Source organism: Dromiciops gliroides, chromosome X, assembly GCF_019393635.1.
Source record: "Dromiciops gliroides isolate mDroGli1 chromosome X, mDroGli1.pri, whole genome shotgun sequence".
Lineage (NCBI taxonomy): Eukaryota > Metazoa > Chordata > Mammalia > Microbiotheria > Microbiotheriidae > Dromiciops > Dromiciops gliroides.
In genome coordinates, this window is record NC_057867.1 from 36,191,655 (window position 1) to 36,215,703 (window position 24,049).

General features: G+C 41.0%; 1 protein-coding gene across 1 annotated transcript in view; it reads right to left on the minus strand.

Moving 5' to 3' along the window:
- IL1RAPL2 (interleukin 1 receptor accessory protein like 2) overlaps positions 1-24,049 on the minus strand; it is a 953,666-nt gene that overhangs the window by 47,331 nt on the left and 882,286 nt on the right. Inside the window, exon 7 of the mRNA XM_043974249.1 lies at positions 4,314-4,443. Within this exon, the coding sequence (XP_043830184.1) occupies positions 4,314-4,443 (130 nt within the window). The remainder of the gene's footprint in view (positions 1-4,313; positions 4,444-24,049) is intronic.

Consider the following 24,049-nt stretch of genomic DNA (forward strand, 5'->3'; position numbering starts at 1 on the left):
AAGATCCTTTTCATTTTTGTTTTTTGGCAGGGCAATGAGGGTTACATGACTTGCCCAGGGTCACACAGCTAGTAAGTGTCAATTGTCTGAGGCTGGATTTGAACTCGGGTCCTCCTGAATCCAGGACAAGTCCTTTATCCACTGAGCCACCTAGATGCCCCCTCTAAGATCCTTTTGATCTCTAAATCTTTGGTCTTATATATCCTGCCCTCAACCAGTGAAGGGAGGGATTTTGTGCACTTCTGGTTCTGACCCTACCCCATCAGTTTCCCAAAGGCCTGGGTCCTTTTCACCCTGTAATCACAACAGTGAGGGTTTGTTTGGCCTTCTTATTTGAAAGAATTAACCAAGGTGTAACTATTGACTGGTCCTGGTCAATGGTCTCATGGCCCAGAATGTCAAGTGGTCCCATGTGCCTGTTCTGTTGTTTCACTAATGTCCCAGATGTCCAAGAACATTCATTCTATAAGAGAGATCAGCTGGCATGAAGGTCTGTTAATATGTAATTGCCTTAATAAAGACCATAGAGAGAATGGGACTAGGTTGAGATATTTCTTAAAACGACCAAAAAAATAAGCTGATTTATATTAGGCTCAAGAGAGGCTGTGATTAGAAAGGGGAATTGATAGAGATGAGGTTTGGCGATGAAAAACTACTGCATTATTGGCATGTTTGGTCATCTGAGTTCGAGTTTAAATTAAAAGACCTGACAGCAAAATGAATAAAGTGCCCCAAGTAACCTGCCCAATTCCAGCGGGAGATGGAGGGTACTCTTTCTCATGGATGAAGATGGTGCTAGGGCTAAGATTTTGTGGTGGAGCTGGGGTCACACTCTTTCCTCCATTTCCCCTCGTGACAGCCTGTGTCTCCATCTGTTAGATTGTTGGCCCTTGACCAGAGAAATCATTCTATAACCTTTCCTCATCCATACTGTGAAATTTAGGATGTCCTTTAAAGACTGATGAAGGTAAAAGGAAAGCTATGTGAGTGAAAGCCGATGAATGTGGTCACTGCTAATTTCTGGTTTGGATGAGCTTCCCTTCCCTTTCCTTGCTATAGCATTTTTTCAGCATTCGATCTCTTTGATATCTCCGCAGTATTTAATACCCTATAAAACTTATCCATTTTTGATTTCTCTTTTTCTTTACTCATTTTGACCCAGAACTATGGGCTTAGGCATTGGCTCTCTTCTCGGTCCTCCTTGGGTGTGAAATTCAACAATGGTTAAAACCAAACTCCTTCTCTTTCTCTTCAAATAGTTTTCCATCCTGACTTCACTATAGTATTGTCATTCTACCAGTGACCTAGGCTCAAGGCTTTGGAATTACCCCTGATCTAGTCCTTCAGCCCTCAGTCAATAAATTACCACATCCTTTAAACCCTTTCCATCACTTCGATTGAGGTGAATGAAGCAGATATAGCACAGGACCTGGAGTTGGGATGACCCAAGTTCAAATCTGGTCTTAGATACTTACTAGATGTTCTGACCCAGGGCCAGTCTCTTCATCTCTCTGGGTCTCAGTTTCTTTGGCTATAAAAATGGTATAATAACAGTACTTCCCTCCCAGGATTGTTGTGAGGGTCAAATGAGACAAGATTTGTAATGTGCTTAGCCTAGTGCCTGGCACATAGTAGGCACTTTATAAATGCTTATTTCCCTTTACCCCTTACCACCACTTTATTTCAGGCCTAGATCAGCCCATGGATTATTTCAATATTTCAGCCCCCAAACTGGTCTCTCTGCCTTGAGTCTCACTCCCTTCCAATTCTCTATTTGACCACAAGATGACTCATTCTAAGACATTGCTTTTGTCATCTCACTCCTCTGGTCAAAAACCTTCCACCCCCTCTTTTGATTACTGCATAAAACTCCACCCATTTGATCTTGGCCATTAAGGCCCTTCACAGTCTAACTTCTACCAGACTTTTTTTTTCTGCTCATATCCACCACACATCCGCCCTCCCCCAACCAGGAATGCCCTTCTCTCTCTTTTTTGCCTATTCAAATTCCATACATCTCTCAAGTTCTTGGTCATATCCCACCTCCACATCAGCCTTTGGTTTTATTTTTCTCCTTTGAGTTACTTTCTTCTGGTGGTAGTAGTCGTAGTTGTGGTCAAACATTTATATAGCATTCTAGGGTCCATAACATGCTTTACAAATATTATCTCATTTGATCTTACAATAACCCCAGGAGGTAGGTGCTATTATTATCTTCATTTTACCGATGAGGAAATTGAAGTTGAGAGAGGTTTAATGACTTGCAGGGGTCACATGACCATGAAGTACCTGAGGCAGGCCTTGACTTCTTGAAGTTTTCCTGATTCCAGATCCAACACTCCAGGCCACTGTGCAGCTGAGCTGCCTTGACAAGTCGTTGATTTGTATGGGTGGTGGGAATTTCCACACATGGAGCTCTTCATGCTGATGAGACCTGCCCTCATCTCCTTCCCAAATTATAATGTAGAACATGAGTTCTTGCTCTTCTCCCCAGCTTAACAGATACCCTAACTATCCTCACTTGCTAGGCCCAAAGGAATGAAATTTGTTGATCGAATAAATGCAAAATTAAGGACACCTTGACAGGGAACATTCTCATGTGAGTGGAGGAAACAATACAGGGATGAAAGGAAAACCTGGGTTAGAAATGAAGGAAAGCCATCCCTGGGGATAAGTATTTTAAGTGGAATTTTGAAGAAGTCTGGTATGTGAGCACTCTGCCTCATGGCAAACATATTGGAGGGGGAGCTTAGGGATTGTGGGAAGGCATGGTTAGGGTGTCATTAGATAACCAGGGCTTGTTCCTTTGGCACTATGACCTCTCAGGTTGGGGGACCATGAACATGCCTTTGAACACAGTATAGTACTATTTAAAAAAACTTGGGGGGGGGCAATGAGGGTTAAGTGACTTGCCCAGGGTCACACAGCTAGTAAGTGTCAGGGGTCTGAGGCCGGATTTGAACTCAGGTCCTCCTGAATCCAGGGCCAGTGCTCTATCCACTGTGCCACCTAGCTGGGCCTCATTGCCTCACCCCCCCCCAAAAAAAAGAAAGATTGATAGGCTCCTGTGGGGAGGACCATTGATGAGCATAAGCACCTTAATGTTATCACGAATGCTACCCATCAACATCTTGAGGTCAAAGAACTCTCTACCAGACCAAGGGCCCAGTCTCCACCCTGTCATTTAACGCTCTGTGTACAGTCAAATGGAAACTAAATGGGCTTGTAAAGCCAGTGATTTCCTGGAGTGCGGTACACTGGGGAAAATACTGGCTTTGAAGTCAGAGTATGCATGGTTGAATTCTGTTTCTGGTACCTATTACCTGTGTAATTGCAATTCCAAGTGTTCAAGGAATGACTTGGACAAGTCACTTCTCTTTGAGCCTCAGTTTCCTCAACTCTAAAGTGAGAGGGTTGGTCTAGATTCCAGCTTCTGAAACTGTGGGTTGTGACCCCATATGAATGTGGGTGTTGTGAAAAATTTGGCAACAATAAAAGGTTATGTATACCTATCTTATATACTCATACACCTGGGGTTGCGTAACAATTTCTTGAGTGAAAAGGGGTTGTGAGTGGAAAAAGCTTAAGAAGCCCTGGTCTAATGACCTCTGAGGTCCTACATGTGACCTTGTGCTAGTCTCTTCACTCTCTGGGCTTTGGTTTCCTCCACTGTAAAATGAGAGTGATGGAGTAGATAACCTCAAAGGTTCTTTGTTCCTAAGTCTAAAATCTTATTCAGTTCATGGGTATGCTTGAGAGGGATTGGCTTTAAGAGATGTGGGGAGAAAATGAATGGAAAGGTTCAGCATTTAAAACCATCACTGGGTACTAGGGTGGGTAAAGTAACACTGCCCATCAAGGGCTACACCTATCCGCAGTTCTTTGGCAGATCACCAGTTCTCTCCCAGCCTCCTCTCAGAAGTGACCAGGCACTGCTCCCCTTTCCCACCATGGCAAAACTTGGGCATCAGAGCCTTGTCCTGTGGGTGGAGGAGCAGCTGTAGCAGAGTGCCTTGGGAAAGAGTTCAGCAATTTGGGCGTCAAGAGATACGAAGGACCTGCTGGGTTGAGGCTGGCCCCCATTCCCCCCCCCCCCCGCCCCGCCCCCCCACCATGCCACACATTCATAGCCTTAGCACCTGAGCTAGCTCACAGAGGGCATTCTCCTGCCTGGAAGGAGCTCGGCTCTCCTGCACTCACCAGAATTCGTCAGGTAGGAGACGGGGGAGTTGTCCACATCGAATCAGTTTGTTGAGGACACTTCATTCCCTTAATCGCCCACACAGAACAGACACACAATTCCAGTCCAGTACCTGATTTCACCTTCTCTAATGTGGCCTGCCAGTTCTTCAATAAACTTCTCTCCTTTCATCCAGTAGATCATTGGCCCCGACTCACCGCTGAATCCAAAGAAAGCTTTGCATGGGATGTTGAGAGGCTTACCTGAGGGTGGGAGAGCAAGGGAGGGAGGGAGAGAGAAAGAAAGGGAAAAATGGCTTTGGATTATCGCTGACAGATAAATGGGAGAGGGCTGCTCCAAATGAAAAGTGCAAAATTGGAGGTGACCCCATCTTCATTTGCTAAATGATGATGAGGGCTCTTGGAAAACCGCTACAAATCTCAGGCAGTAATCAAGTTACTTGCCACTCAATTCTTAGAACACCATAATTTCCTCTTTCGCCTACAGGAAGGCACACCACCAGCCAGCTCCCCTCCCCCCTCCCTGGCAGCACAGAAGAGGACTCACTTATGTAGCTCCTCACCTATTGTATTCTCTGCTTTTCGAGCACCTCCCATAGCCAGTGCACCCAACTGGGCACCATGCTGAGCACAAAGGAAGTGCCCACCACCCTCTTTAACAGACCTCTCCTCAATCTGGCTGCTATTCCTCTCACTTTGTTCTCAGTTATTTATCTGACATGAAAATGGTTATTGTTTGCTTTTTGCAGGGCAATGAGGGTTAAGTGACTTGCCCAGGGTCACACAGCTAGTAAGTGTCAAGTGTCTGAGGTCTGATTGGAACTAAGGTCCTCCTGAATGCAGGGCTGGTGCTTTATCCACGGCAGTGCCACCTAGCTGCCCCCCTTGTGAAAATGATTAATTACTAATGTCACTTGCTTTCTTTTCCTTGATGTGGTACAAATGGCAATTATTAATGGACCAGCAAACATTTATTAAGCACCTACTATGTGCCAGGCATACAAAGAAATAAGTGAAGTATGGCCTGCCTACAAGGAGCTTGCATTCTACTAGGGGTAGGGGACAGGGGAGGTGAGGAACATACAGATGTATCTAGCTAGGAGACATGCCTCATTTCTGTGGCAAGGTTGGCAGCCCTAGCCAGAGAAGGCACCAAAGGAGGAGGTGACAGACATGCCTTTTGGTTTTGCCGCCAACATGCTATTGGACACTGTCCAAGTCGTGTCCTATCTTGGCGCCTCACTTCCCTCCTAAGCCAAAGAGGGTAATAATCATAGCACCTCTGGGGTCTGCAAAGCACTTAACGTGATTTGTTCCTCACAGCAACTCTGTAAGGTGAGTATCACAGTTGTTAGACTCATTTTGCAGTTGAGGAAACTGAGGCAAAGAGATGAAAAAATTTGCTAGGATCAGAGAGCTAGTAATAACAGCTCCCATGTCCACAGCATGCCATGCCTTGAAAGGGACTTTACACCTTTTTTCTCATCCGATCCTCACAGAAATCTTGAAAGGGAGGTGATATGATTATCCCCATTTTATTGATAAGGAAACTGAGTAGATGGAGGGTAACCTCAGAGGGAAAGGTCTCTTCTAGCCTCAACTACTAGAGCCTTTGTATGCATACATACATACTACACACATATATGTGCATGTATACAGATATGTATGCATACATGCGCATGTATACATATACACCATGACATATACCTGTTTATAAAAATATCATCTCCCATAGCAACCTGTAAGCTCCTTGAGAATAGAATTCAACTCACCTTTGTTTTATTATCTCTAGTACCTTTCCCAGGGCCAGACACACAATATATGCATTTGATTAATTGGGGTAGCATGGCATCATCCTGGCCTTGGGGTCAGGAAGACATGACAGCTAGGGTGGCAAAGGGTATAGATTACAGGACCTGGAGTCAGGAAAAACTGTTCAAATCCAACCTCAAACACTTACTGTGTGACCCTGGGCAAGTCACCTAACCTCTCAGTGACAATCACCTGTTTTGGTTAGGAGGGAACTGAGGCTCTGAGATAGGAAGTGACTTGGCCAGGATCCAGCAGTCTGTCAGGTATGTGGATATCCTTAGTAGCCAAGTGAATTTTTGTCCCCAAAATCTACCCAAATCTCTTAGACTATAAGATCATGGAAAATGTCATTTGACTCGGCCTCTTTTATTTGGGCTGTGAGGATATATGTGTGTGGTTGCATGTTTCTATACACACACATATATGAAAGCATGTGTGTATACACATATAAATAGACATACATCCATACATGTGGATTGTGTAATATAGATGGATAAGTGTATGTGTGTATATATATATACATATACATGGCCAAACGTGACCTTATCCTCAGGCTTAAATTCCATTTCTCACCAACTGTATTTTGGGGAGGGGACTGGATATGTGATCTCATTGGTGTAGGGAATTTGCAGAGGGGGTCCAGGTTGCTACCTGCTCTGAAACTTAGAGTCTTAAAGAATTTCCTGTATAAACTATATAAAACCACTCTGCCATAATCATTTGCACCACAGACGAAGGAACTGGTCCTTACTTCCTGGGATGGCTAACCCAACCAGGCGTTTTTTCTCCTTTCTTTGCTGGGCTTACACTTCTGGTGTTTCACCGACTCTCTATCCAGGAGAGAGGAAGAGAGCGAGGGCAGTGTTACTTGTATTCTTAAATGGAGAATTATCCTTTCTAGGGTGAATTACATTCCCACTTTAGCCCATCCTTCAGCTATCTCTTTGCCAGCTGTTTGGGCACTGTACTTCCTGGACCATGCCATGGGGGATTTAAACTTTTGAGATTTGGGGGCCCCTTCCCTGGGGGGGGTGAGTGCCTCCCATGGCCCACTCTATCTAGCTGGCCCCAGCCAGGCTTTACTTTATATCTTTCCCATCTTCTTGCCATCCACTCAGCTGCAACACATGTGCCCTTCCCCTTTCAGTTCTCAGATCAAAGTTGAATAAATACGGTCACTGCTACTGGAAAGGGTAGATCAATCTTCTCCCCTGTTACTCTGTTCACCACCCCAGGGTTTTATCCAAACTGGAATGTCCCTTCCAGGCCACCACTCTCTTATATATCTTGTCTTCTCTCCTTAGAATGTAAGCTCCCCGCGGGCAAGGTTTGTCTACATTTTGTAGTCTGCCTCCCTACCCCACCCCACAGCATGTGGCATAGTTCTTGGAACCCAGGAAGTGCTTAATGAATGTGTGTTTATCCATTCATTAATTCACCACCACTTTCATTGCTGAGACAAAATGCTCAATCAAATTTAAATGCTTGGGGCAGCTAGGTGGCACAGTGGATAGAGCACCGGCCCTGGAGTCAGGAGTACCTGAGTTCAAATCCGGCCTCGGACACTTAACACTTACTAGCTGTGTGACCCTGGGCAAGTCACTTAACCCCAATTGCCTCACTAAAAAAAAAAAAAAAGAAAGAAAAAATTTAAATGCTTAAACAAAAGTTCAGGTTCATGCAAAACAGGAAATGGTAAGAGCGTAAGGCAGTTGGAGATTCAATTTTTTAGAGGTTTAGACATCCCTTCAAAGAACTGACCCTACTATTAAGGTTTCCTGCCACCAGCTGTTGGCAGATGCCTTGGGTGTATGGTCCAGACCAGTAAGTTTAAATGAAAGGCCAGAACAGTGAAAAAAGCACTGGTTCTGGGGTGAGAGGATCCAGATTCAAATGTCTTTCCAATATTTACCACCTGTGTGACTTTGGGCAAGTCCCATTTCCTCCTCACACCTCAGTTTCCCCCTCTGTAAAATGAGGGGCTTGGATTTGAGGGCCTCCGAGAGCCCTTTCAGCTCTGGATCTACGAGTCTATGAATAGCAGATCCAGAAGATAGCTTGTAATCCAGCTCTCTCATTTTACAGAGAAGGAAACTGAAGCTTAGAAGGAACTTACCCAAGGTCACTCAGGTCATAAGGATGGAGGCCAGCATTTGAACCCATATCCTTTGACCTGAGCCAGTGCTCTTTCCAGTACACTATAGGGTCTTTCAAGGGTAGTTTTTCTTGGGATGGAGCTAAGCATATATTCCTGTCTTTAAAAAAAGCAGGATAAAAAATGACTGAAAGAATTGAATGGGATTTCATCACAAGGTACTTGCTCTGGCCCCATGCTTGTCTTCCCTTGCACTTGTATCAAGTAGCCTTATGCAGCTGGTGCTGGCTAGGAAACAGCTCTGATCTCTGAGCCTCCAATGGAAAGGAGAAAACACTGATTGAAGAGATCTTGAAGCTGGCTTACACCAAAATCAAGTGACTTCCCAAGGTTAAACAAGCTACAGAGTGTAAAAAAAAAGGACTAAAAAAACCCCATCGTTGAATATTTAGTCATATTCAGTGCACCGGAGATATCACCCATGCATTTTTATACATCAGGGAGACAAAAGAAGGCCTGTCACAAGCTTGATTCTTTCAGAGTGTCCTCTCCTTTCTAAACAAAAGCTCTCTTCAAAAATCTTCTGAAATAAGTGACATGCCCACAGAGGTAAATAATGAAGTAGAGTTAAGAGCAAACTAATAGAGGCCAGATAAGGAAGGAAAAAATGTCCTGTAGTAAGAACGGAAGAAAAAATGAAAGTTGATGAGGTAGAGAAACATTGGCTAGTTACCCCAGGTGGCAGAGCAGGAGCTGTCTCCCCCCCACCCCCAATAGTATTTTCAAAGATTTAGGCATGAGAGGAAAAGGGATTCTTACAGCTGAGTGGGTTGTGAAAGAAGCCGACCAGGACCAGATTCTTGAGAAAACTTTAGGTTAGGATGCTTATTTGGAGATGGTTAAAAATGAAGTGGAGAAAACGCTCTCCCCTCCCCTCTGCCAAAGAAAACACTTTCCACTCCTCCTCCCGTTGCAAAAATGGATGCAGGACTAGAAAAATTCTTGAAAAGATGCTGAAAGTCCTGCCTGTTTCTTTGCCCATGCAAGGCCCTGGGAAGGTCTCAAAATAAAGAAATAGGGGGCTTCTCACCAGAGATGAAGTCCTCCCAACGACAGTCAATATGACTTTTGTGATGCAGCTCTAATTTTTCAAATGGAAAAGGTAGGGAGAATACTGCCTGTATATAGCCACTAAGGTAGATAGCAGAGAGTATAGCTATAATGAAGAGCAGCTCTCTGAGACATCCAGAAGTTCACAGGAGACAAAATTCATGAAAGGAGTCAGTAATTAAACCTATGGCCTTAGATGTCTATTAACAAATGCACAAGTTATGGCTCATGAGCAAGATGAAATGGAGACCATAATAAAATGAGGCAAATTTGACCTCGGGTATCACTGACGTTTGGTGGGATGAAACCTATGACTTGAATAAGGCTCTGAGAGGGTATAGCTTATTCAAAGGAAAATAAAAGGGTGGACGGAAGAGGGCAGCATTATATATTTAGGAGATCTATTTGTATGAGGAAACCTGAAAACCAAGGTGGGGAGGAAGCATAGCAGAGAGCACTGGGATCAATGGAGCAGGAAGTATACTATTGCCCAATAGCAATGGGGCTAATAGTCTTATATGTAAGGATCCCTGCAGGATGCGTTTTGATTTAGAAAGCCACACATTAACATTACCTATGTTCTATTGTATTTTTCTTCCTTTCATTACATATTTCCCAATTACATTGGTTTTTTTTTTTTTTTTTACATTGGGGTGGGGTGGGGCAATAAGGGTTAAGTGACTTGCCCAAGGTCACAAAGCTAGTAAGTGTCAGGTATCTGAGGCTAGATTTGAACTCAGGTCCTCCTGAATCCAGGGCCAGTGCTTTATCCACTGCGCCACCTAGCTTCCCCCTTCCAAATTACATTTTAATCTAATTTCTGCCACACTGGGAAATTTTGCTGTTGCTAGTGAGGGCACAAGTTTCACATTTCCTGGGATAGGTAACAGTACTAGTAAATGGATTCAGAACTGTTTGGCCAGACCCAAAGAGTATTGATGTATTTAATGTATTGATATATTCAATATCTAGATTCCACCTTGGCAGGATGTTTTCAGTAGAATGATCTCTTCCATACCGTTAAACATTTTTAACAATGACTTGGAAAAAGGTGATGGTGGCATGCTCATTGAATTTGCAGATGACAATAATTAGTTTGTATATTTAATAGAAGCCGGGTTTCGAAACTATCCTGGCAGTCTCAAAATTTATGAAGGACAGAAGAAATCACTAGTATGGTGATGACCTCAAATCCATGAAATAGGACCAGTTGAAAGAACTATGAATGTTTAGCCTGGAGAAGAGGACTAGGGGGTGTGGTGTGGTCACTGTCTTCTAGCCTTTTAAGGGCTATCACCTGGAAGAGTTATTAGACTTGGTCTGCTTAATGCCGTGACAGGACTGGGAGGAATGGACAGAAGTTACAAAGAGGCAAATTTGGGCTTGATTTCAGGGAAAAGTTCCTCACAAATGGGGCAAGTCAAAAACTGAATGGACTGCCTTCCTTAAGTCTTCAAGCAAAGACTAGATAATTACTTGTTGGGTAGTTTGCAAGAAGTCTTTTTCACATTTGGGTTGGACTGCATGTCCACTGATGTCCTCTCCAATTCTGAAATTCTGTGCTTGTGTGAAAGCAGGGCAATGAGACATTTTAAAAAACAAAATCAAGCTGCAGATAATTAATAGATTTGGCAAATGAGTGGGATGTAAAATAACTTCACAAAAATGATCAGCAGTTTTCTACAATACTCACCCAAACCAGGAAGTAATAATAGTAAGAGAAATTCTATTCAAAATAACTGCAAAATGCATAAAGTATTTGGGAGTTGACCCATCCATTCATAGAAAAAAGACCTATTTAAACACAAGTACAAAACATTCTTTACACAAATAAAAAGAGACAAATGATCAGAGGAACAGTAATAACTCCAAATTAGATGGTGTCAATATAATAAGTATGACAATATTACTGAATTTTATATATTTAGTATTATATCAATCAAATTGCTGCAAGATACTTTATAAAAACAGGCAAAAATGATAATTTATTTGGAAAAAACACAATCTAGGATCTCAAGGGAAATAACGAGAAAAATATGAATGAAAGGGGCATAGCATTACCAAAATACTACCTATATTTTTAAAAGTAGCTATTAAAACTATTTGAAACTGATTAAAAACAGAAAAGTAGATCAGACTAGATAAGAAAAGAAACAGGAGTCTAAAACAGCAACCCAGTCTCTGATAAACCCGAGAATATACGTGGAAAAAGCAACTGGGCAGCAATTAAATTTAGATTGGTGTCATGCACCAAATATCACAATAGGCTTCAAATGGATTCATGACCTGAATATAAAAGTCCACAACATTTAAAAAAAATTAGAGGTGAATGAGATTGGTTGCCTTTTTACAACCATGTTGAAGGGGGAAAAGTTCTTAACTAAACAAGGCTTTAGAGGAGATCATTAAAGATAAATCAAACTATTTTGATTACATAAAATTTAAAATACTTTGCATGAATAAAATCAGTGAAGGTAAAATTAGAAAAGAAATTGTAGAATAGGGAGATATTTGCATGAAATATCACCAATGGAAAGTCTGATAGTTGAAATTCAGAGGGAATTGAAACAGAGATCCATTCCCCAATAGGTAAGTGGTTAAAGGATATGAACAGTTTTCATATTTTCTCCCAACTCTTTCCCCATCAATTAAAAAATGGATTGTAGGAACCTCCCCATTGGCCCCTGTCTGTTTTTCTTCACACTTTCAGTCTAATTTGTGGTCCTACTTGTCTCTGTCCAGTTCAGTCTGACAAAGGGAGTGTAAAAAGATCCCTGTGGGAAATGACAACGTCTCGGAATGTTAACATATCACACGAGTAAGTCAAATCACCTGCAGTAAATGAAAATGTCTGGCAGTCAAAGTAACTAAATCCTAAGTGAGGAGGCACATACATCCTACCCCCCTCCCCATCCCCCCCAATTTATGTAGATTGATTCACAAATCAAATGCACATGATTTTTTATATTGCTATGGGATTGCAAAAAAGAGAGCCCTTGCATAAATGCTTTAAGATCGAACAGTGACTTCATTTAAAACATTCCCTTACTGATTTAGAAATCTAAGTTTGCAGGGTGTCCGACAAATATAATCACTTTAGCAGAGGATGATTGCAAATCAAATCCAGAACTTGGATTTTCTTTTTAGGTTAAGCATTTGGTTTCAAAACCAATCGGGGTTTCTAAAGCAATTAAGGAATCTACAGCTGGGCTAAATTGATTATCACATAGGAGAATGCTCTAACAGTCAGTAAAGAGAACATGAGCTGTCCATTAATTCCTTTCTTTAAGGGATCAACCCTGAAAGCCTCCAATAACAACCAGAAGGTCCCCTACCCCTTTCCCACAGCTCAAAAGGGATTGTGGGAAATTCCCAGGTGATAAGACCACACCTGTTGGCACAAAGAATAGTAATAATTGATGTTTATCTAGCACTTTATTACATTTGCAAAGCTCTTTACATACATTATCTCATTTAAGCCTCCCAGGGCAACGAGCTGGTGAGGTCAGCACTAACTCCCTTTGTGATTTTACAGATGAGAAACCCTAGGCTCAGCAAGGTCACACCATTAGGAAGCATCAGAGATGGACTTGGCACTCAGGTTTTCCTCACTTGAGGTCCAGCACTCTACCCACTAAGCAACTAACTTGTACATTCTGCCCTCCCAAATTAGGAGGAAAAACTCCATAATGTAACCATTCTCAAATACTTTTAACAGCTCTGATAGCATCTCCCCAGGTATTCTTTCCCATGGTCCCATCCTATCAATTCTTGCCCATTGTGCATCAGTCTTGATCACCTGAGGTAGGGGTACCAACATGGTGGGAGACTTCTTTGAAGAAGATCAGGGGTAAAAGTTGTTATTAAGGAATTGTATGATAGAAAGAGAAGATGGACTGGTGATGTGGATGGGGAGCGGGGAGGTAGGTGGACGGCCCAAGTCCCTAGTGTGCTCATTAATTCAACCACAGAAATGCTTAAAGTGGATGTGAAGACTGAACGAGGTATTATATGGGAACGCTGTGGAAAATACCTGTGGGATTTTAAAATGTGCTAGCTTGGCTTCAACAAAGGTACTATTCACTTTTGAAAAATCATGCATTCATTTATTCATTGATTTGTTTATTTTTAATGTTTTATTGATACTTCTGGGTTTTTTTTTAAACATCATCACTTCCCAATACTCCCTCCCCACCCTTGTAACAAAGAAGTACATTTAAGGAAAACAATGTGGCACAGTGACCACGTCTGACAATGTATGCCTTATTCCTCACCCATAGGCCCCAAGCTCATTTGCCAAGAGAAAAGACACCTATCACTGGATCACTTCTGGAGTTAAGACTGCTCATTGCTTTGAGCTGAATTCTGATGCTTTTTAGTCTTGTTTTTCTTTATGTTGTGCCTGCTTTCCTTGAGTCTTTTTACTTTTTTCTATAACAGTTCCAAGACGTCCTACCAACCCAGTTTCTGTGAATTCTGTGAATAATTGTTGTTTCTTACAGAACAATCCCATTACATTTGTACTACATAATTGACTCAGTTATTCCTCAATTGATGGGTACTCACTTTCTTTTCAGTTTTTTTTTTCATGACCAAAAAGGGCTTCTAGGGATGGGTTTTTGGGGGTTTTTTGCGTATATGGGACTTATCTGTTATTGATGTTGTCAGGGCACCATTGGGTTAAAAGGGATGAAAGCTGAGTCATTAGCAGAGCTCCAAAGTTTCCTCTGGCCCAGCTGGGCCAATGCATGATAGAAAGGCAGAATGATTAAGTGGAAGGATTGGCTGACTCCAGAATCAGAACACCTGGGTTTAAATTTCAGCTTGGATATTCAGCTAGTTGAACAGCCATTGGGTGGTGACTCTTCCTCTCTGAACCTCGTGTCCTTCTCTAGAAAGTAAGGCTGCCAATCCATGTACTACTTCCTGTACAGGGCGGCCATGATGATGGTTACATCATGAAGCCAAAACACTAGTACATTTGGAGTCAGGGGACCTGGTGAGAACCTCAGCTTTGTTACTTGGACCCCGTTGTGACCTCAGGGGAGACATTTCATCTGTCTCAGGTTCCTCTTCTGGAAATTGAGGGATTTGGATGAGATGATCTCTGAGGTCCCTTCCAGCTTTAAATATGGGATCCTAGGAGTGGCCTTGAAGAAGTCATTTCCTCAAGGGGCTTCAGTTTTCTCATGTGAAAAATGAAGGGATTGAATTTCTTTTTTTCTTTTCTTTCTTTTTTTTTTTTTTTAGTGAGGCAATTGGGGTTAAGTGACTTGCCCAGGGTCACACAGCTAATGAGTGTCAAGAGTCTGAGGCCAGATTTGAACTCAGGTCCTCCTGAATCCAGGGCTGGCGCTTTATCCACTGTGCCACCTAGCTGCCTTTAGACCAGAGCTTCTTAAACTGCGGGTCTAGATCCTATATGGGGTCACATAACTGAATGTGGGGGTCATGAAAAATTTGGCAACAGTAAAAGTTTATGTATGTCTAGCTTATATACCTATATACATGGTGTGGTGTAAAAATCTCTTGGGTGAAAAGGGGTCTTGGGTGGAAGAAGTTAAAGAAGCCCTGGGCTAGACTCATGACAAATCTCTTATGGTTATCATTTCAGGCCAGGTAGCAAGAGAGGGTAGCATGGCAGGCAGGTATAGTTTTGGGGTTGCAGTATCTTTCAATTCACACTCTATTGGTAGCCATCCATTTGCCCATGTGTAAGGCAAATCCTGGCTCGTGACATGCTGACAGTCTTGGCAGGCCAAGGAAAAGATTTGTATTATAATATCGAGGCCACTAAAACACCAAACCCCAGTTGAGAGCTGATTCTCAAAGTCACCTCAGCTCTCCAGTGAAACTCTCAACTACTGGAGAATTCCCTTAACCATTAGCTTGGCATCTGGCCCTACTCATATTTTATGCACATACCAGCTCTCTGGCATACCTATATCCATGCCCATCTGTTTAGGTGGCTGCCCGCCCACTCACAAGGTGGTATGCCAGTTTCAACTGAGGAAAGGTACCCAAACGCCAGCTAGGGATAAGCTGAGGAAGTCGGCTTGCAGCAGGGAGAAAACAGATGATGCTTGAAAGGTCAGAGGCTCAAAAATGTAGCCCTGGAAAGGATCTCAGAGGCCATCTAGTCCAACCCCTCATTTTACAGAGAAGGAAACTGAGGCCCAGGGAGCAAAAGTGACTTGCCCAAGGTCATGCATAGGATTGTAGTTCAAGAGGTGGAAGGAAACTCAGAAAAGACCTATTCTAACTCTTTTCATATTATGGAGGAGGAAACTGAGGCCCCTGGGGAAGTACAGTGGCTTGTCGAAGGGATTTCAGAGGCCATCCAGCTAAGCCCCGCCTCTTTTAACAGAGGAGGAAATGAAGGATTGTGGAGGTTCAGTGACTTGCTGAAGGACATATAGGAAATTCTTCAGGCTGACAGTGACAAAGCAATTATATTCTCAACTAGGAAAAGTGCATGTGTTCCTGTTCCCTTCCCTGAATCTTTTCCTACGTGTTATGCCTATTCTCCCCATCAGCACCTCAATTTCTTCTGCTTTGTAGATTTTTTTTAGAAATTCTTTTTTTTGTAGAATTTGTTGTTGCAAATAGTTTTGAAGGACGATTGGGAGTGAGAGTAGAATTAAAAATGGTGCTGTACAAGGCTTATTTGAAGGAATTGGGAAGGTTTAGCTGTGGGAGAGAATGCTGGGGGTTGGTAGAGAAGGCAGATAGCAGTTTTCAAGGATTCTTATAGGGAAGAAGGATTGGACTTGATCTGCATTCCCGAGGAGCACAGAACCAGGAATAGGGAGTGAATTTTTCACTCACAGAGAGGAAGATTTGGGCTTAGCATAAGGAAGATCTTCTTAACAGGCAAGTCCTTTTTTTTTTTTTTTTTGGTGAGGCAATTGAGATTAAGTGACTTGCCCAGGGTCACATAGCTAGTAAGTGTTAAGTGTCTGAGGCCAGATCTGAACTCAGGTCCTCCTGAATCCAGGGCCGGTGCTCTATCCACTGTGCCATCTAGCTGCCCCAAAAAGCTTTTTTTTTTTTTTTTTTGGGAGGCAAGCGGGGTTAAGTGACTTACCCAGGGTCACACAGCCAGTAAGTGTCAAGTGTCTGAGGCCGGATTTGAACTCAGGTCCTCCTGACTCCAGGGCCAGTGCTCTATCCACTGCACCACCTAGGTGCCCCAGGCAACTATTTTTTTAAAAAAACCCTCTGTTTGCCTCAGTTTCCTCAATTGTAAAATGGAGATAATAATTGCACCTACCTTCCTGTGTTGTGAGAATCAAAAAAGATACTATTTATAAAGTGCTTAGCATAATCCCTGGCATAAAGCAAGTGCTATATAAATGCTGCTGCTGTTCATACTGTTGTTGTTAAACAATTGGAGCTGTCCAAAAAATGGATTGGACCACTTTGGGAGGTAGCAAGTTCCCCATCCTTTAAGATGGTCAAGTAGATCTGAATGTCTAGAATGTTTGAGAGGAGATTCATGCCTCAGGTTTTAGACTACATGAATTGCACAAGGCCCCTTTTAGCCAAGAAATTTATAAATATAGATTTCCCTGTCTAGATTGTAAATTCCTTGAGGGCAAGGACTATGGCTAGCATAATGCTTGACATTCAGTAAATACCGAATAACATGTCTGTTAATAAGAGCCATTGAAATTACAGGGCCAAGTCTTCTACTTACTATGTGACCTTGGGCAAGTCATTTCATATAAGGAAAATATGCTGTAAGCCTGAAGGTGTAATAGGTGCATCACTCTCATTATTAGCCTTCCTAGATTATGGTTTCAGACTGAAAGCTTATAATAATAATTATTTACATGTTTCTGACTCTTCAAGTTTTGTATAACACTTGCCTCACGACAACCTTGTGGGGTAGATAGCACAAATATTAAGTCTATTTTATAGATGAAGAAACTGAGGCTTAGAAAAGATGAGTGATGCTCTTATGGTCTCTTTTTTGGGAGGCAAATGGGGTTAAGTGACTTGCCCAGGGTCACATAGCTAAGTGTTAAGTGTCTGAGGCTGGATTTGAATGCAGGTCTTCTTGAATCCACTGCTCTATCCACTGCGCCACCCCCCTTATGGTCTCTTAGCTAGTGTTAGAGGCCTGGTTCCTGAACCCAAGCCTACTGATTTCAGCACCATTGCTTTTTCCTCCCTACCACACTGCCTCTTTCCTCCCCTCTATTATATCTTCACCGTCATGTACATTTGTCTTTTGACAAGATTATGGTGTTTTTATTGTCATTTGGTGTCTATGTATCCAAAGCAACCACAGCTGCACTGGCCTCCTTTTGGTCATCTATTGTCAATTGTGCTTCCTCCTAATTCCTCATTCCTAATATTTCCTTCAACCTTTCCTTTCCTATCATCAGAGGAAGGCTCCTTGCCCCCTCCCAAGCTCTGTGGATAACTTCCTTCCTTCATTTCTATTGTTACCTTGAAAATATTTATTTATAGCCTGAAGCTGGGTCCCCACTAGACTAGAAGACCCTTTCTGAGTTATTTCTTTCTGCCTCGGCGTCTTTCCTCAGGACACTCTTATTTCCTTGCTTTGTCCTCTCTAGTCCAGAGCTTCTCCAGTCCTGCCCCATTCCTCCCCATTGAGGGACTAGCCCTCCATATGCAGCATCCCAGATGCTGTCTCTTCAGGGTCAGAATGACCAAGTCACGATCACCTGGCTTAGTGGTTGTAACCAACTCTTGTCCATGAAAACAAGGACATTGGATGGTGCAGTCTATGGATATCCGTTTTCCTTTTGTCCAGAAGACCAATTTCATTGGTGGAATGAATTCCCACCTTGGAGAGAGTATTTCTTCCTACCAATGCAGATCAGAACCTGCTCCACAACTTATATGGTGTGGGAGAGTTGTCTGGGACTGAGAAATGAAATGATGTGCCCAGGGTCACACAGGTAGCATATGTAAGAGGCAAGACTTGATTCCAGGTCTTCATAGGATGGCTGTCTATCTGTTATGCCATTCTGCCTCTCATTCCTAGTTGGAGCTAATACAAAACCCCATTTTCTCTGTGTAAGCTGCCATGTGCTCCTTATGAATTCATTCATCCAAACATCATGTGACAGGAAGTGAAAGGTGTCATCAGAGATTTTGTCTCCTTTCCCTGCCCTTTTGCAAAGGGAGCAGGTAGGCCCAAGGGAAGGGAAACAAGGTTCCTGGGGGTTTCTCAACCACTGACCAACTGTGTGTTTCTTTTTGTCTAATATCACCTCCTACCTGATTAAAAAATGGTGGCCTGAGCTGAATTAGACAAAATGATTTCAAGTATTTTAGTAGCAACCATTTACATCCAAACAATATAGCAGTTTAATGGAATTCCTATTTGCTAAGGCCCACGGGCTGATTCTGATTCATATACGTTGATGTCATGGACATAAAACTGCCTCTCTCTGTGTCTCTTTGTTTTCCATCTCCCATCTGTGGGCCTTTGCAGTGATTGGGCCCCATGCCTGGAATGCACTCGTTCTTCATCTTCTACTTCTTAGAATCCTAGTTTCCTTCAAAGCTTAGTTCACAAACCACATCCTACATAAAGCCTTTCTTGAGCTCCTCAGCAACTAGTGCCTCACAAATGACCTTTGTACTAATTCTGAACATACTTATAAGTGAACATGCCTCCTATAATAAAATAATTGCTTCTTTAAGATAGTGGCTGTTTAGGGCTGCTAGGTGGTGCTGCAGTGGATAAAGCATTGGCCCTGGATTCAGGAGGACCCAAGTTCAAATCCAGCCTCAGACAATTGACACTTACTAGCCGTGTGACCCTGGGCAAGTCACTTAACCCTTATTTTCCCTCAAAAACCAAAAAGAATACAAAAAGAAAGCTAGGTATTCCAAAGTACTTGAGGAACAATCTTTTATGGAAAATAAAATGCTAATTACCAATCACTCTTCTCCATTTGTTGAGGTGCATGTGTGAAAACAGTCCTATTCACCAATTTGCAAGTACCTAAGTATGGAACAATTACAATGAAGTTTATACATTTCCCAACACTTTTATTGAGCTAACAAACAATTAAATTATTTTAAAACTTTCATTAAGAAGCTAGCAATAAAGCTGCTTATTAACTTAATTGCTTTTGAACTCTCTTTTGCAGTCCAACAGAAGTGTCTTTTAATTAACTTAATTATTTATTAGCCAAGAAATCCAAGTTTTCACTCCATTTGGGCAGGTTCAGTCAGATAATTTGAAAACTGGCTGTTCTGTAACTCTGTACCTCAACTGACAAAGATCAGCTATTTGTTTTCATATCTTTCCACCTCTGGAGCACAAGCTGGACAGTGGAGACTGTGTACCTTGTTCTTCTTGATATCCTCTCCATCAATTAGCACAGAGTACATGCTCAATAAATATTTGTTGCTTGATTGAATGAAATCGTGATGACTTCTTTCAGATAAAACTTCAGTAGACCATCTGCCTTTGAAAGCACCAAAATAGCATTCCTCCATTAAAAAATGTGACCTTTTATATTTAGCTTGTTTATCCATTTGGAACTCCGTGTATTGTATGGTATGAGAGGCTGCTCTAAATTGATTTTTTGACAAATTGGTTCCTAGTTTTCCGGGTACTTCTTATTGAATAGAAAGTCCTTCCACAGGCAGTTGATGGTTTAAGGTTGATGCAGTTGAAATACTTCTGATTCTTACAAATCTAGTCTACTAGTAAACTTTTCTATTTTTTAAATCAGTACCAAAATGGTTTTAATGCCTGCTGCTTTACAATATGCTTTGAGGCTTCCCTTATTTCTCCTTTTAACATTATTTCCCTTGAGCTTCTTGACCTTTTGTTTCTACAAATGAATTGTCATTTTTTTTTAGCTCCATAAAGATGCCTCTTGGTGGTTTGGTTTAGCATTAAATCAGTAATTTAAGTAGTATATAGTTTCTATTAAATTGTCACTGTCTAGTACTAAGCAATAAATATTCTAATTATGTCACCATTTGTACCCCTGGTAGAAATTCAACTTGGTCAGAATGAATAATTTGGGCCATACTGCTGCACTTTTTTGTTTTTTCTAGTATTTTATTTAAAATGTTTATATCACAGCTTATTTACAATAGTGGTCAATAGTTGGTCATGTGACCATTATGATGGATTAGCTATTTCTCCAATCCTTACAGTCTCTCAAACCTCTTCAAAACAGGAATTGTACAGAACAGATAAAGCAATTTAAGCTGTCTCAACAGTTTAGGACACCAAGAACCCTAACAAGGTAGCAATGCAATGAACTAATAGCAAAGAAAGCTAATCTCAACCTCTAATATGCTCACTCAGCACTACCCACTCTGCTCTAGCAGAAACAGACCCACAGGCTTGCAACAGAATTCAATTTTACCCCTCCCTCCTAGCAGTGCTAAGGAAAACCAAAAAGCAGAAGCTTGCTCAGGCTGGGACAGAAGTGTGGCAACACTTTTGTGTTGCAATAGAGCTGAGCCAGAGAACTAAGGAACAGAGGGAACAGGGGAAGGACATGTGTGGCTATGTGGCACTCAACTAAGCCAGAGGGTAAGAGCCAAGCATCCCATTGGGGCCAGTTCCGTAGCCCCGAGAAATCACTTGGGGTCGAGACTGGTGAAAGCCAAATTGCTCAGCATGGGAGGAAGCTGAGATGACTTTGAGGCCCTGTTCTCAGGGAAACTCCCACAGAAAAGGAAGGAGTAGTAGAAAGTGAGCCACAGAGGAATAAGGGGGAATAAAGATTGAAATGATCGAAGATATCAGGGTGAAGAAAACTCAAAAACACTGGGCATGAGCAGATAAACCAACAGGGAGTATATAAATAACAAAGGGGAATATGATGTCCTGATCAGCTAAAAGAGTACAGACATCTATGCTGAAACAAAGGAAAATTAATTAACATCTGATGAGGCAGAGAACCTCAAGTGAATTCTCCAGAGTATGGCATCTCAGCAGGAGGTTCCTAAATGGTTTAAAAGCAGAATTTATGAATTGCTCAGGAGAAAAAAATTGGAAGAAAAGAAAAATGTGAATGCACAGTGTCAAGTCTCACCAAAGAAACAGAAGAGAATAACTTCCTGGGAATGAAAATACACAGCAGTGAAGGACAATCTAGAAGAGAAACAACCTTATTCTGCAAAGTCCAAGACACATAACCACTATGCATCTTGTAGTATGCAGCATGAATTTTTATTTTATTTTATTTTGGGGGAGTCATTCCGGGTTAAGTGCCTTGCCCAGGGTCACACAGGTAAGTAAGTGTCAAGTGTCTGAGGCTGGATTTGAAATCAGGTCCTCCTGAATCCAGGGCTGGTGCTTTATCCACTGTGCTACCTAGCTGCCCCAAATTACTTTTTCTGGAGGAGATCTGTGGATTCTTTTGATTGGCACTTTTTTCTATATTCAGAAGTTCTGGGAAGTCCTTCTAGAAAAAGGTGCAGGAAATGAAATTTAAAAACTTAAGTAATAAAGTTGGAGAGGAGAGGAAAGTAGATTTTACTTGAATATTGAGAGGAAAAAAAGAGGGGAGGAATGAAATAGATACAAGGAAGAAATAAAAAGAAATGAATAAGCAAAACTCCAAAACTGGGAAAAGGGGTAAGAAAAGGGAGAGGGGTTATGGGGCTTGAGGTGAGGGGAAGAGAGCCAATGGGAATAAGTTTGCTTTAAAGTGGACTAAACTAAAATAACTGAAAAGATAAAGTACCATATTTACAGTGGGATACGTGGCACTGTAGTAGATAGAGTGCTGGGTCTGGAGTCAGGAAGACTCATCTTCCTGAGTTCAAATCTGGCCCCAGAAACTTAATAGCTATGTAATCCTGGGCAAGTCACTTTACACTGTTTGCTTCAATTTCCTCACCTGTAAAATGAGCTGGAGAAGGAATTGGGAAAGCACTCTAGTATCTTTGAAAAAGTGTCATGAAGAGTTGGACATGACTGAAAAATGAATGAAATGGAAACAAAACCCTAAGTAGGGGGAAAAACAATGTTAGGGACAAATGGAGGAAAGTATAAGCCTATTATAACTTTAAATATGAACAAATGAAACACTTCCACAAAATGAAGAGGGACAAATTGGATAAGAAAGCAAAACTCTACAATCTATTGCTTACAAGAGACACACCTAAAAGACAAAGACACACAGAATGAAAATGAGGGGTTGGGAAAATTTTTTACTATGCATCAGGCGAATCCAAAAAATCTGGAGCTGCTATAATGCTATCAGACAAATATGTTGGTCTTTATTTTCTTTCTCTGCTTTATTCCTTTCTGGGTTAGGTATCTATTTCATAAAAATGATTCTGGAAGGATTATTTCTCAAATTCTAAGAATATTTTGTGCAATGTTAAGTATTAATCACTCTTTAGAAGTTTGATAAAATTCACCAATAAATCCATGTGGACCAGGTTTTCCTTTGGCAATTCACTTATGACTTATTCAATTTCCCTTTTTTGTTCAAATTTCCTTGGGGGTTAAGATCCCAAACTCTTGTTTTGTTAATCTGAGTATTTTTCATATTATACATATAAATATATGATATATGTACATATGTATGTATATGTATATGTGTATATATACATACATATTTATTAGGTAATCATTTTCATTAAGTTTTTAGTTTTGCTTATATAAATCTCCATTTAGTAGATTCTGAAAACTCTTGATTTCTTCTCTGTAGTAAATTCACATTGATCATAGAGGCAGGAAGGTTGCATAATGGATATAATTCTGGGATTGAAGTCAAGATAATCTGAATATAAATATTGTCTCAGATACTAGCTAGGTGAGTCTGGAGAAGAAATTAAATGCCTCAGTTTACTCATCTGTATAATGAGGGAGCTGGACTTAATAGTCTCTAAGGTCTCTCCCAGCTCTAAATTTATGGTCCTGTGATTTTGTTTGATTTTGGCAATTATTTTTTTCTTTTTCTTTTTAATCAGAGTAGCTAAAGGTTCATTGATTTTGTTGGTCTTTTCAAATTGCTTCTCTTTTATATGGTATTTTACATTTTATCTAGTTCTCAGATTTTCAAGATGTTTTCTTTAGTCATTATTGATTTTTCTGGTGCTTTTAATTGCATGTTCAGATCATTCATTCTCTCTTTCTAACTTTGTTAACGTATGCTTTTAAAGATAACTTTTCCTCTGAGAACTGCTTTAGTGGCATCCTTAATTTGTGGTAAGTTGTGTTTTTAAAAATTATTTTCTTTTACATAGTTGAGAACTCAGACACAGAATGTGTTCCTTGACTCAATCATTATTCACTGCCCTTTTAGATCTTTACCTTTTGTTTGTGTTCCCTGGAATTATTTCATAATTCTGACATTATACATTTATTTACTACATCTCTGTACCTTAAAATATTGTCATTTTGGGGTAACTATTAAAAGTGCTGAGAGATATGAATATTTTTAATGTTCCCATTCAGATGACACTATCTTTAAAATATAACTCCTCTATCAGTCTGTGCCAATTCTATATTCTCCTTTTTATTTTCTTTTTGTTTAATTTATCCAGTTCTGAGAGAGTTACATTAAGGTATCATGTAATTGTTGTGATTCTATGTATTTTTGTAATTCATTTAACTTTTTAAAAATAACTTGAGCTGCTATGCCATTTGGTACATATATGTTCAATAATTGTTTCATCATTTATGGTATTGTTAAGCATAACATAGTATTCCCTGTTTGACTTGTTAATCTTTTTGGAATTACCTGATGGAAAGTAAATTTTCTTCTAGTCTCTCATTTTCAATCTGTGGGGGTCTTTATTTTTAGATGTTTTTCTTTATATGTGGTAAATTATTGGAATTTTGTTTTCTTATTCATTCTG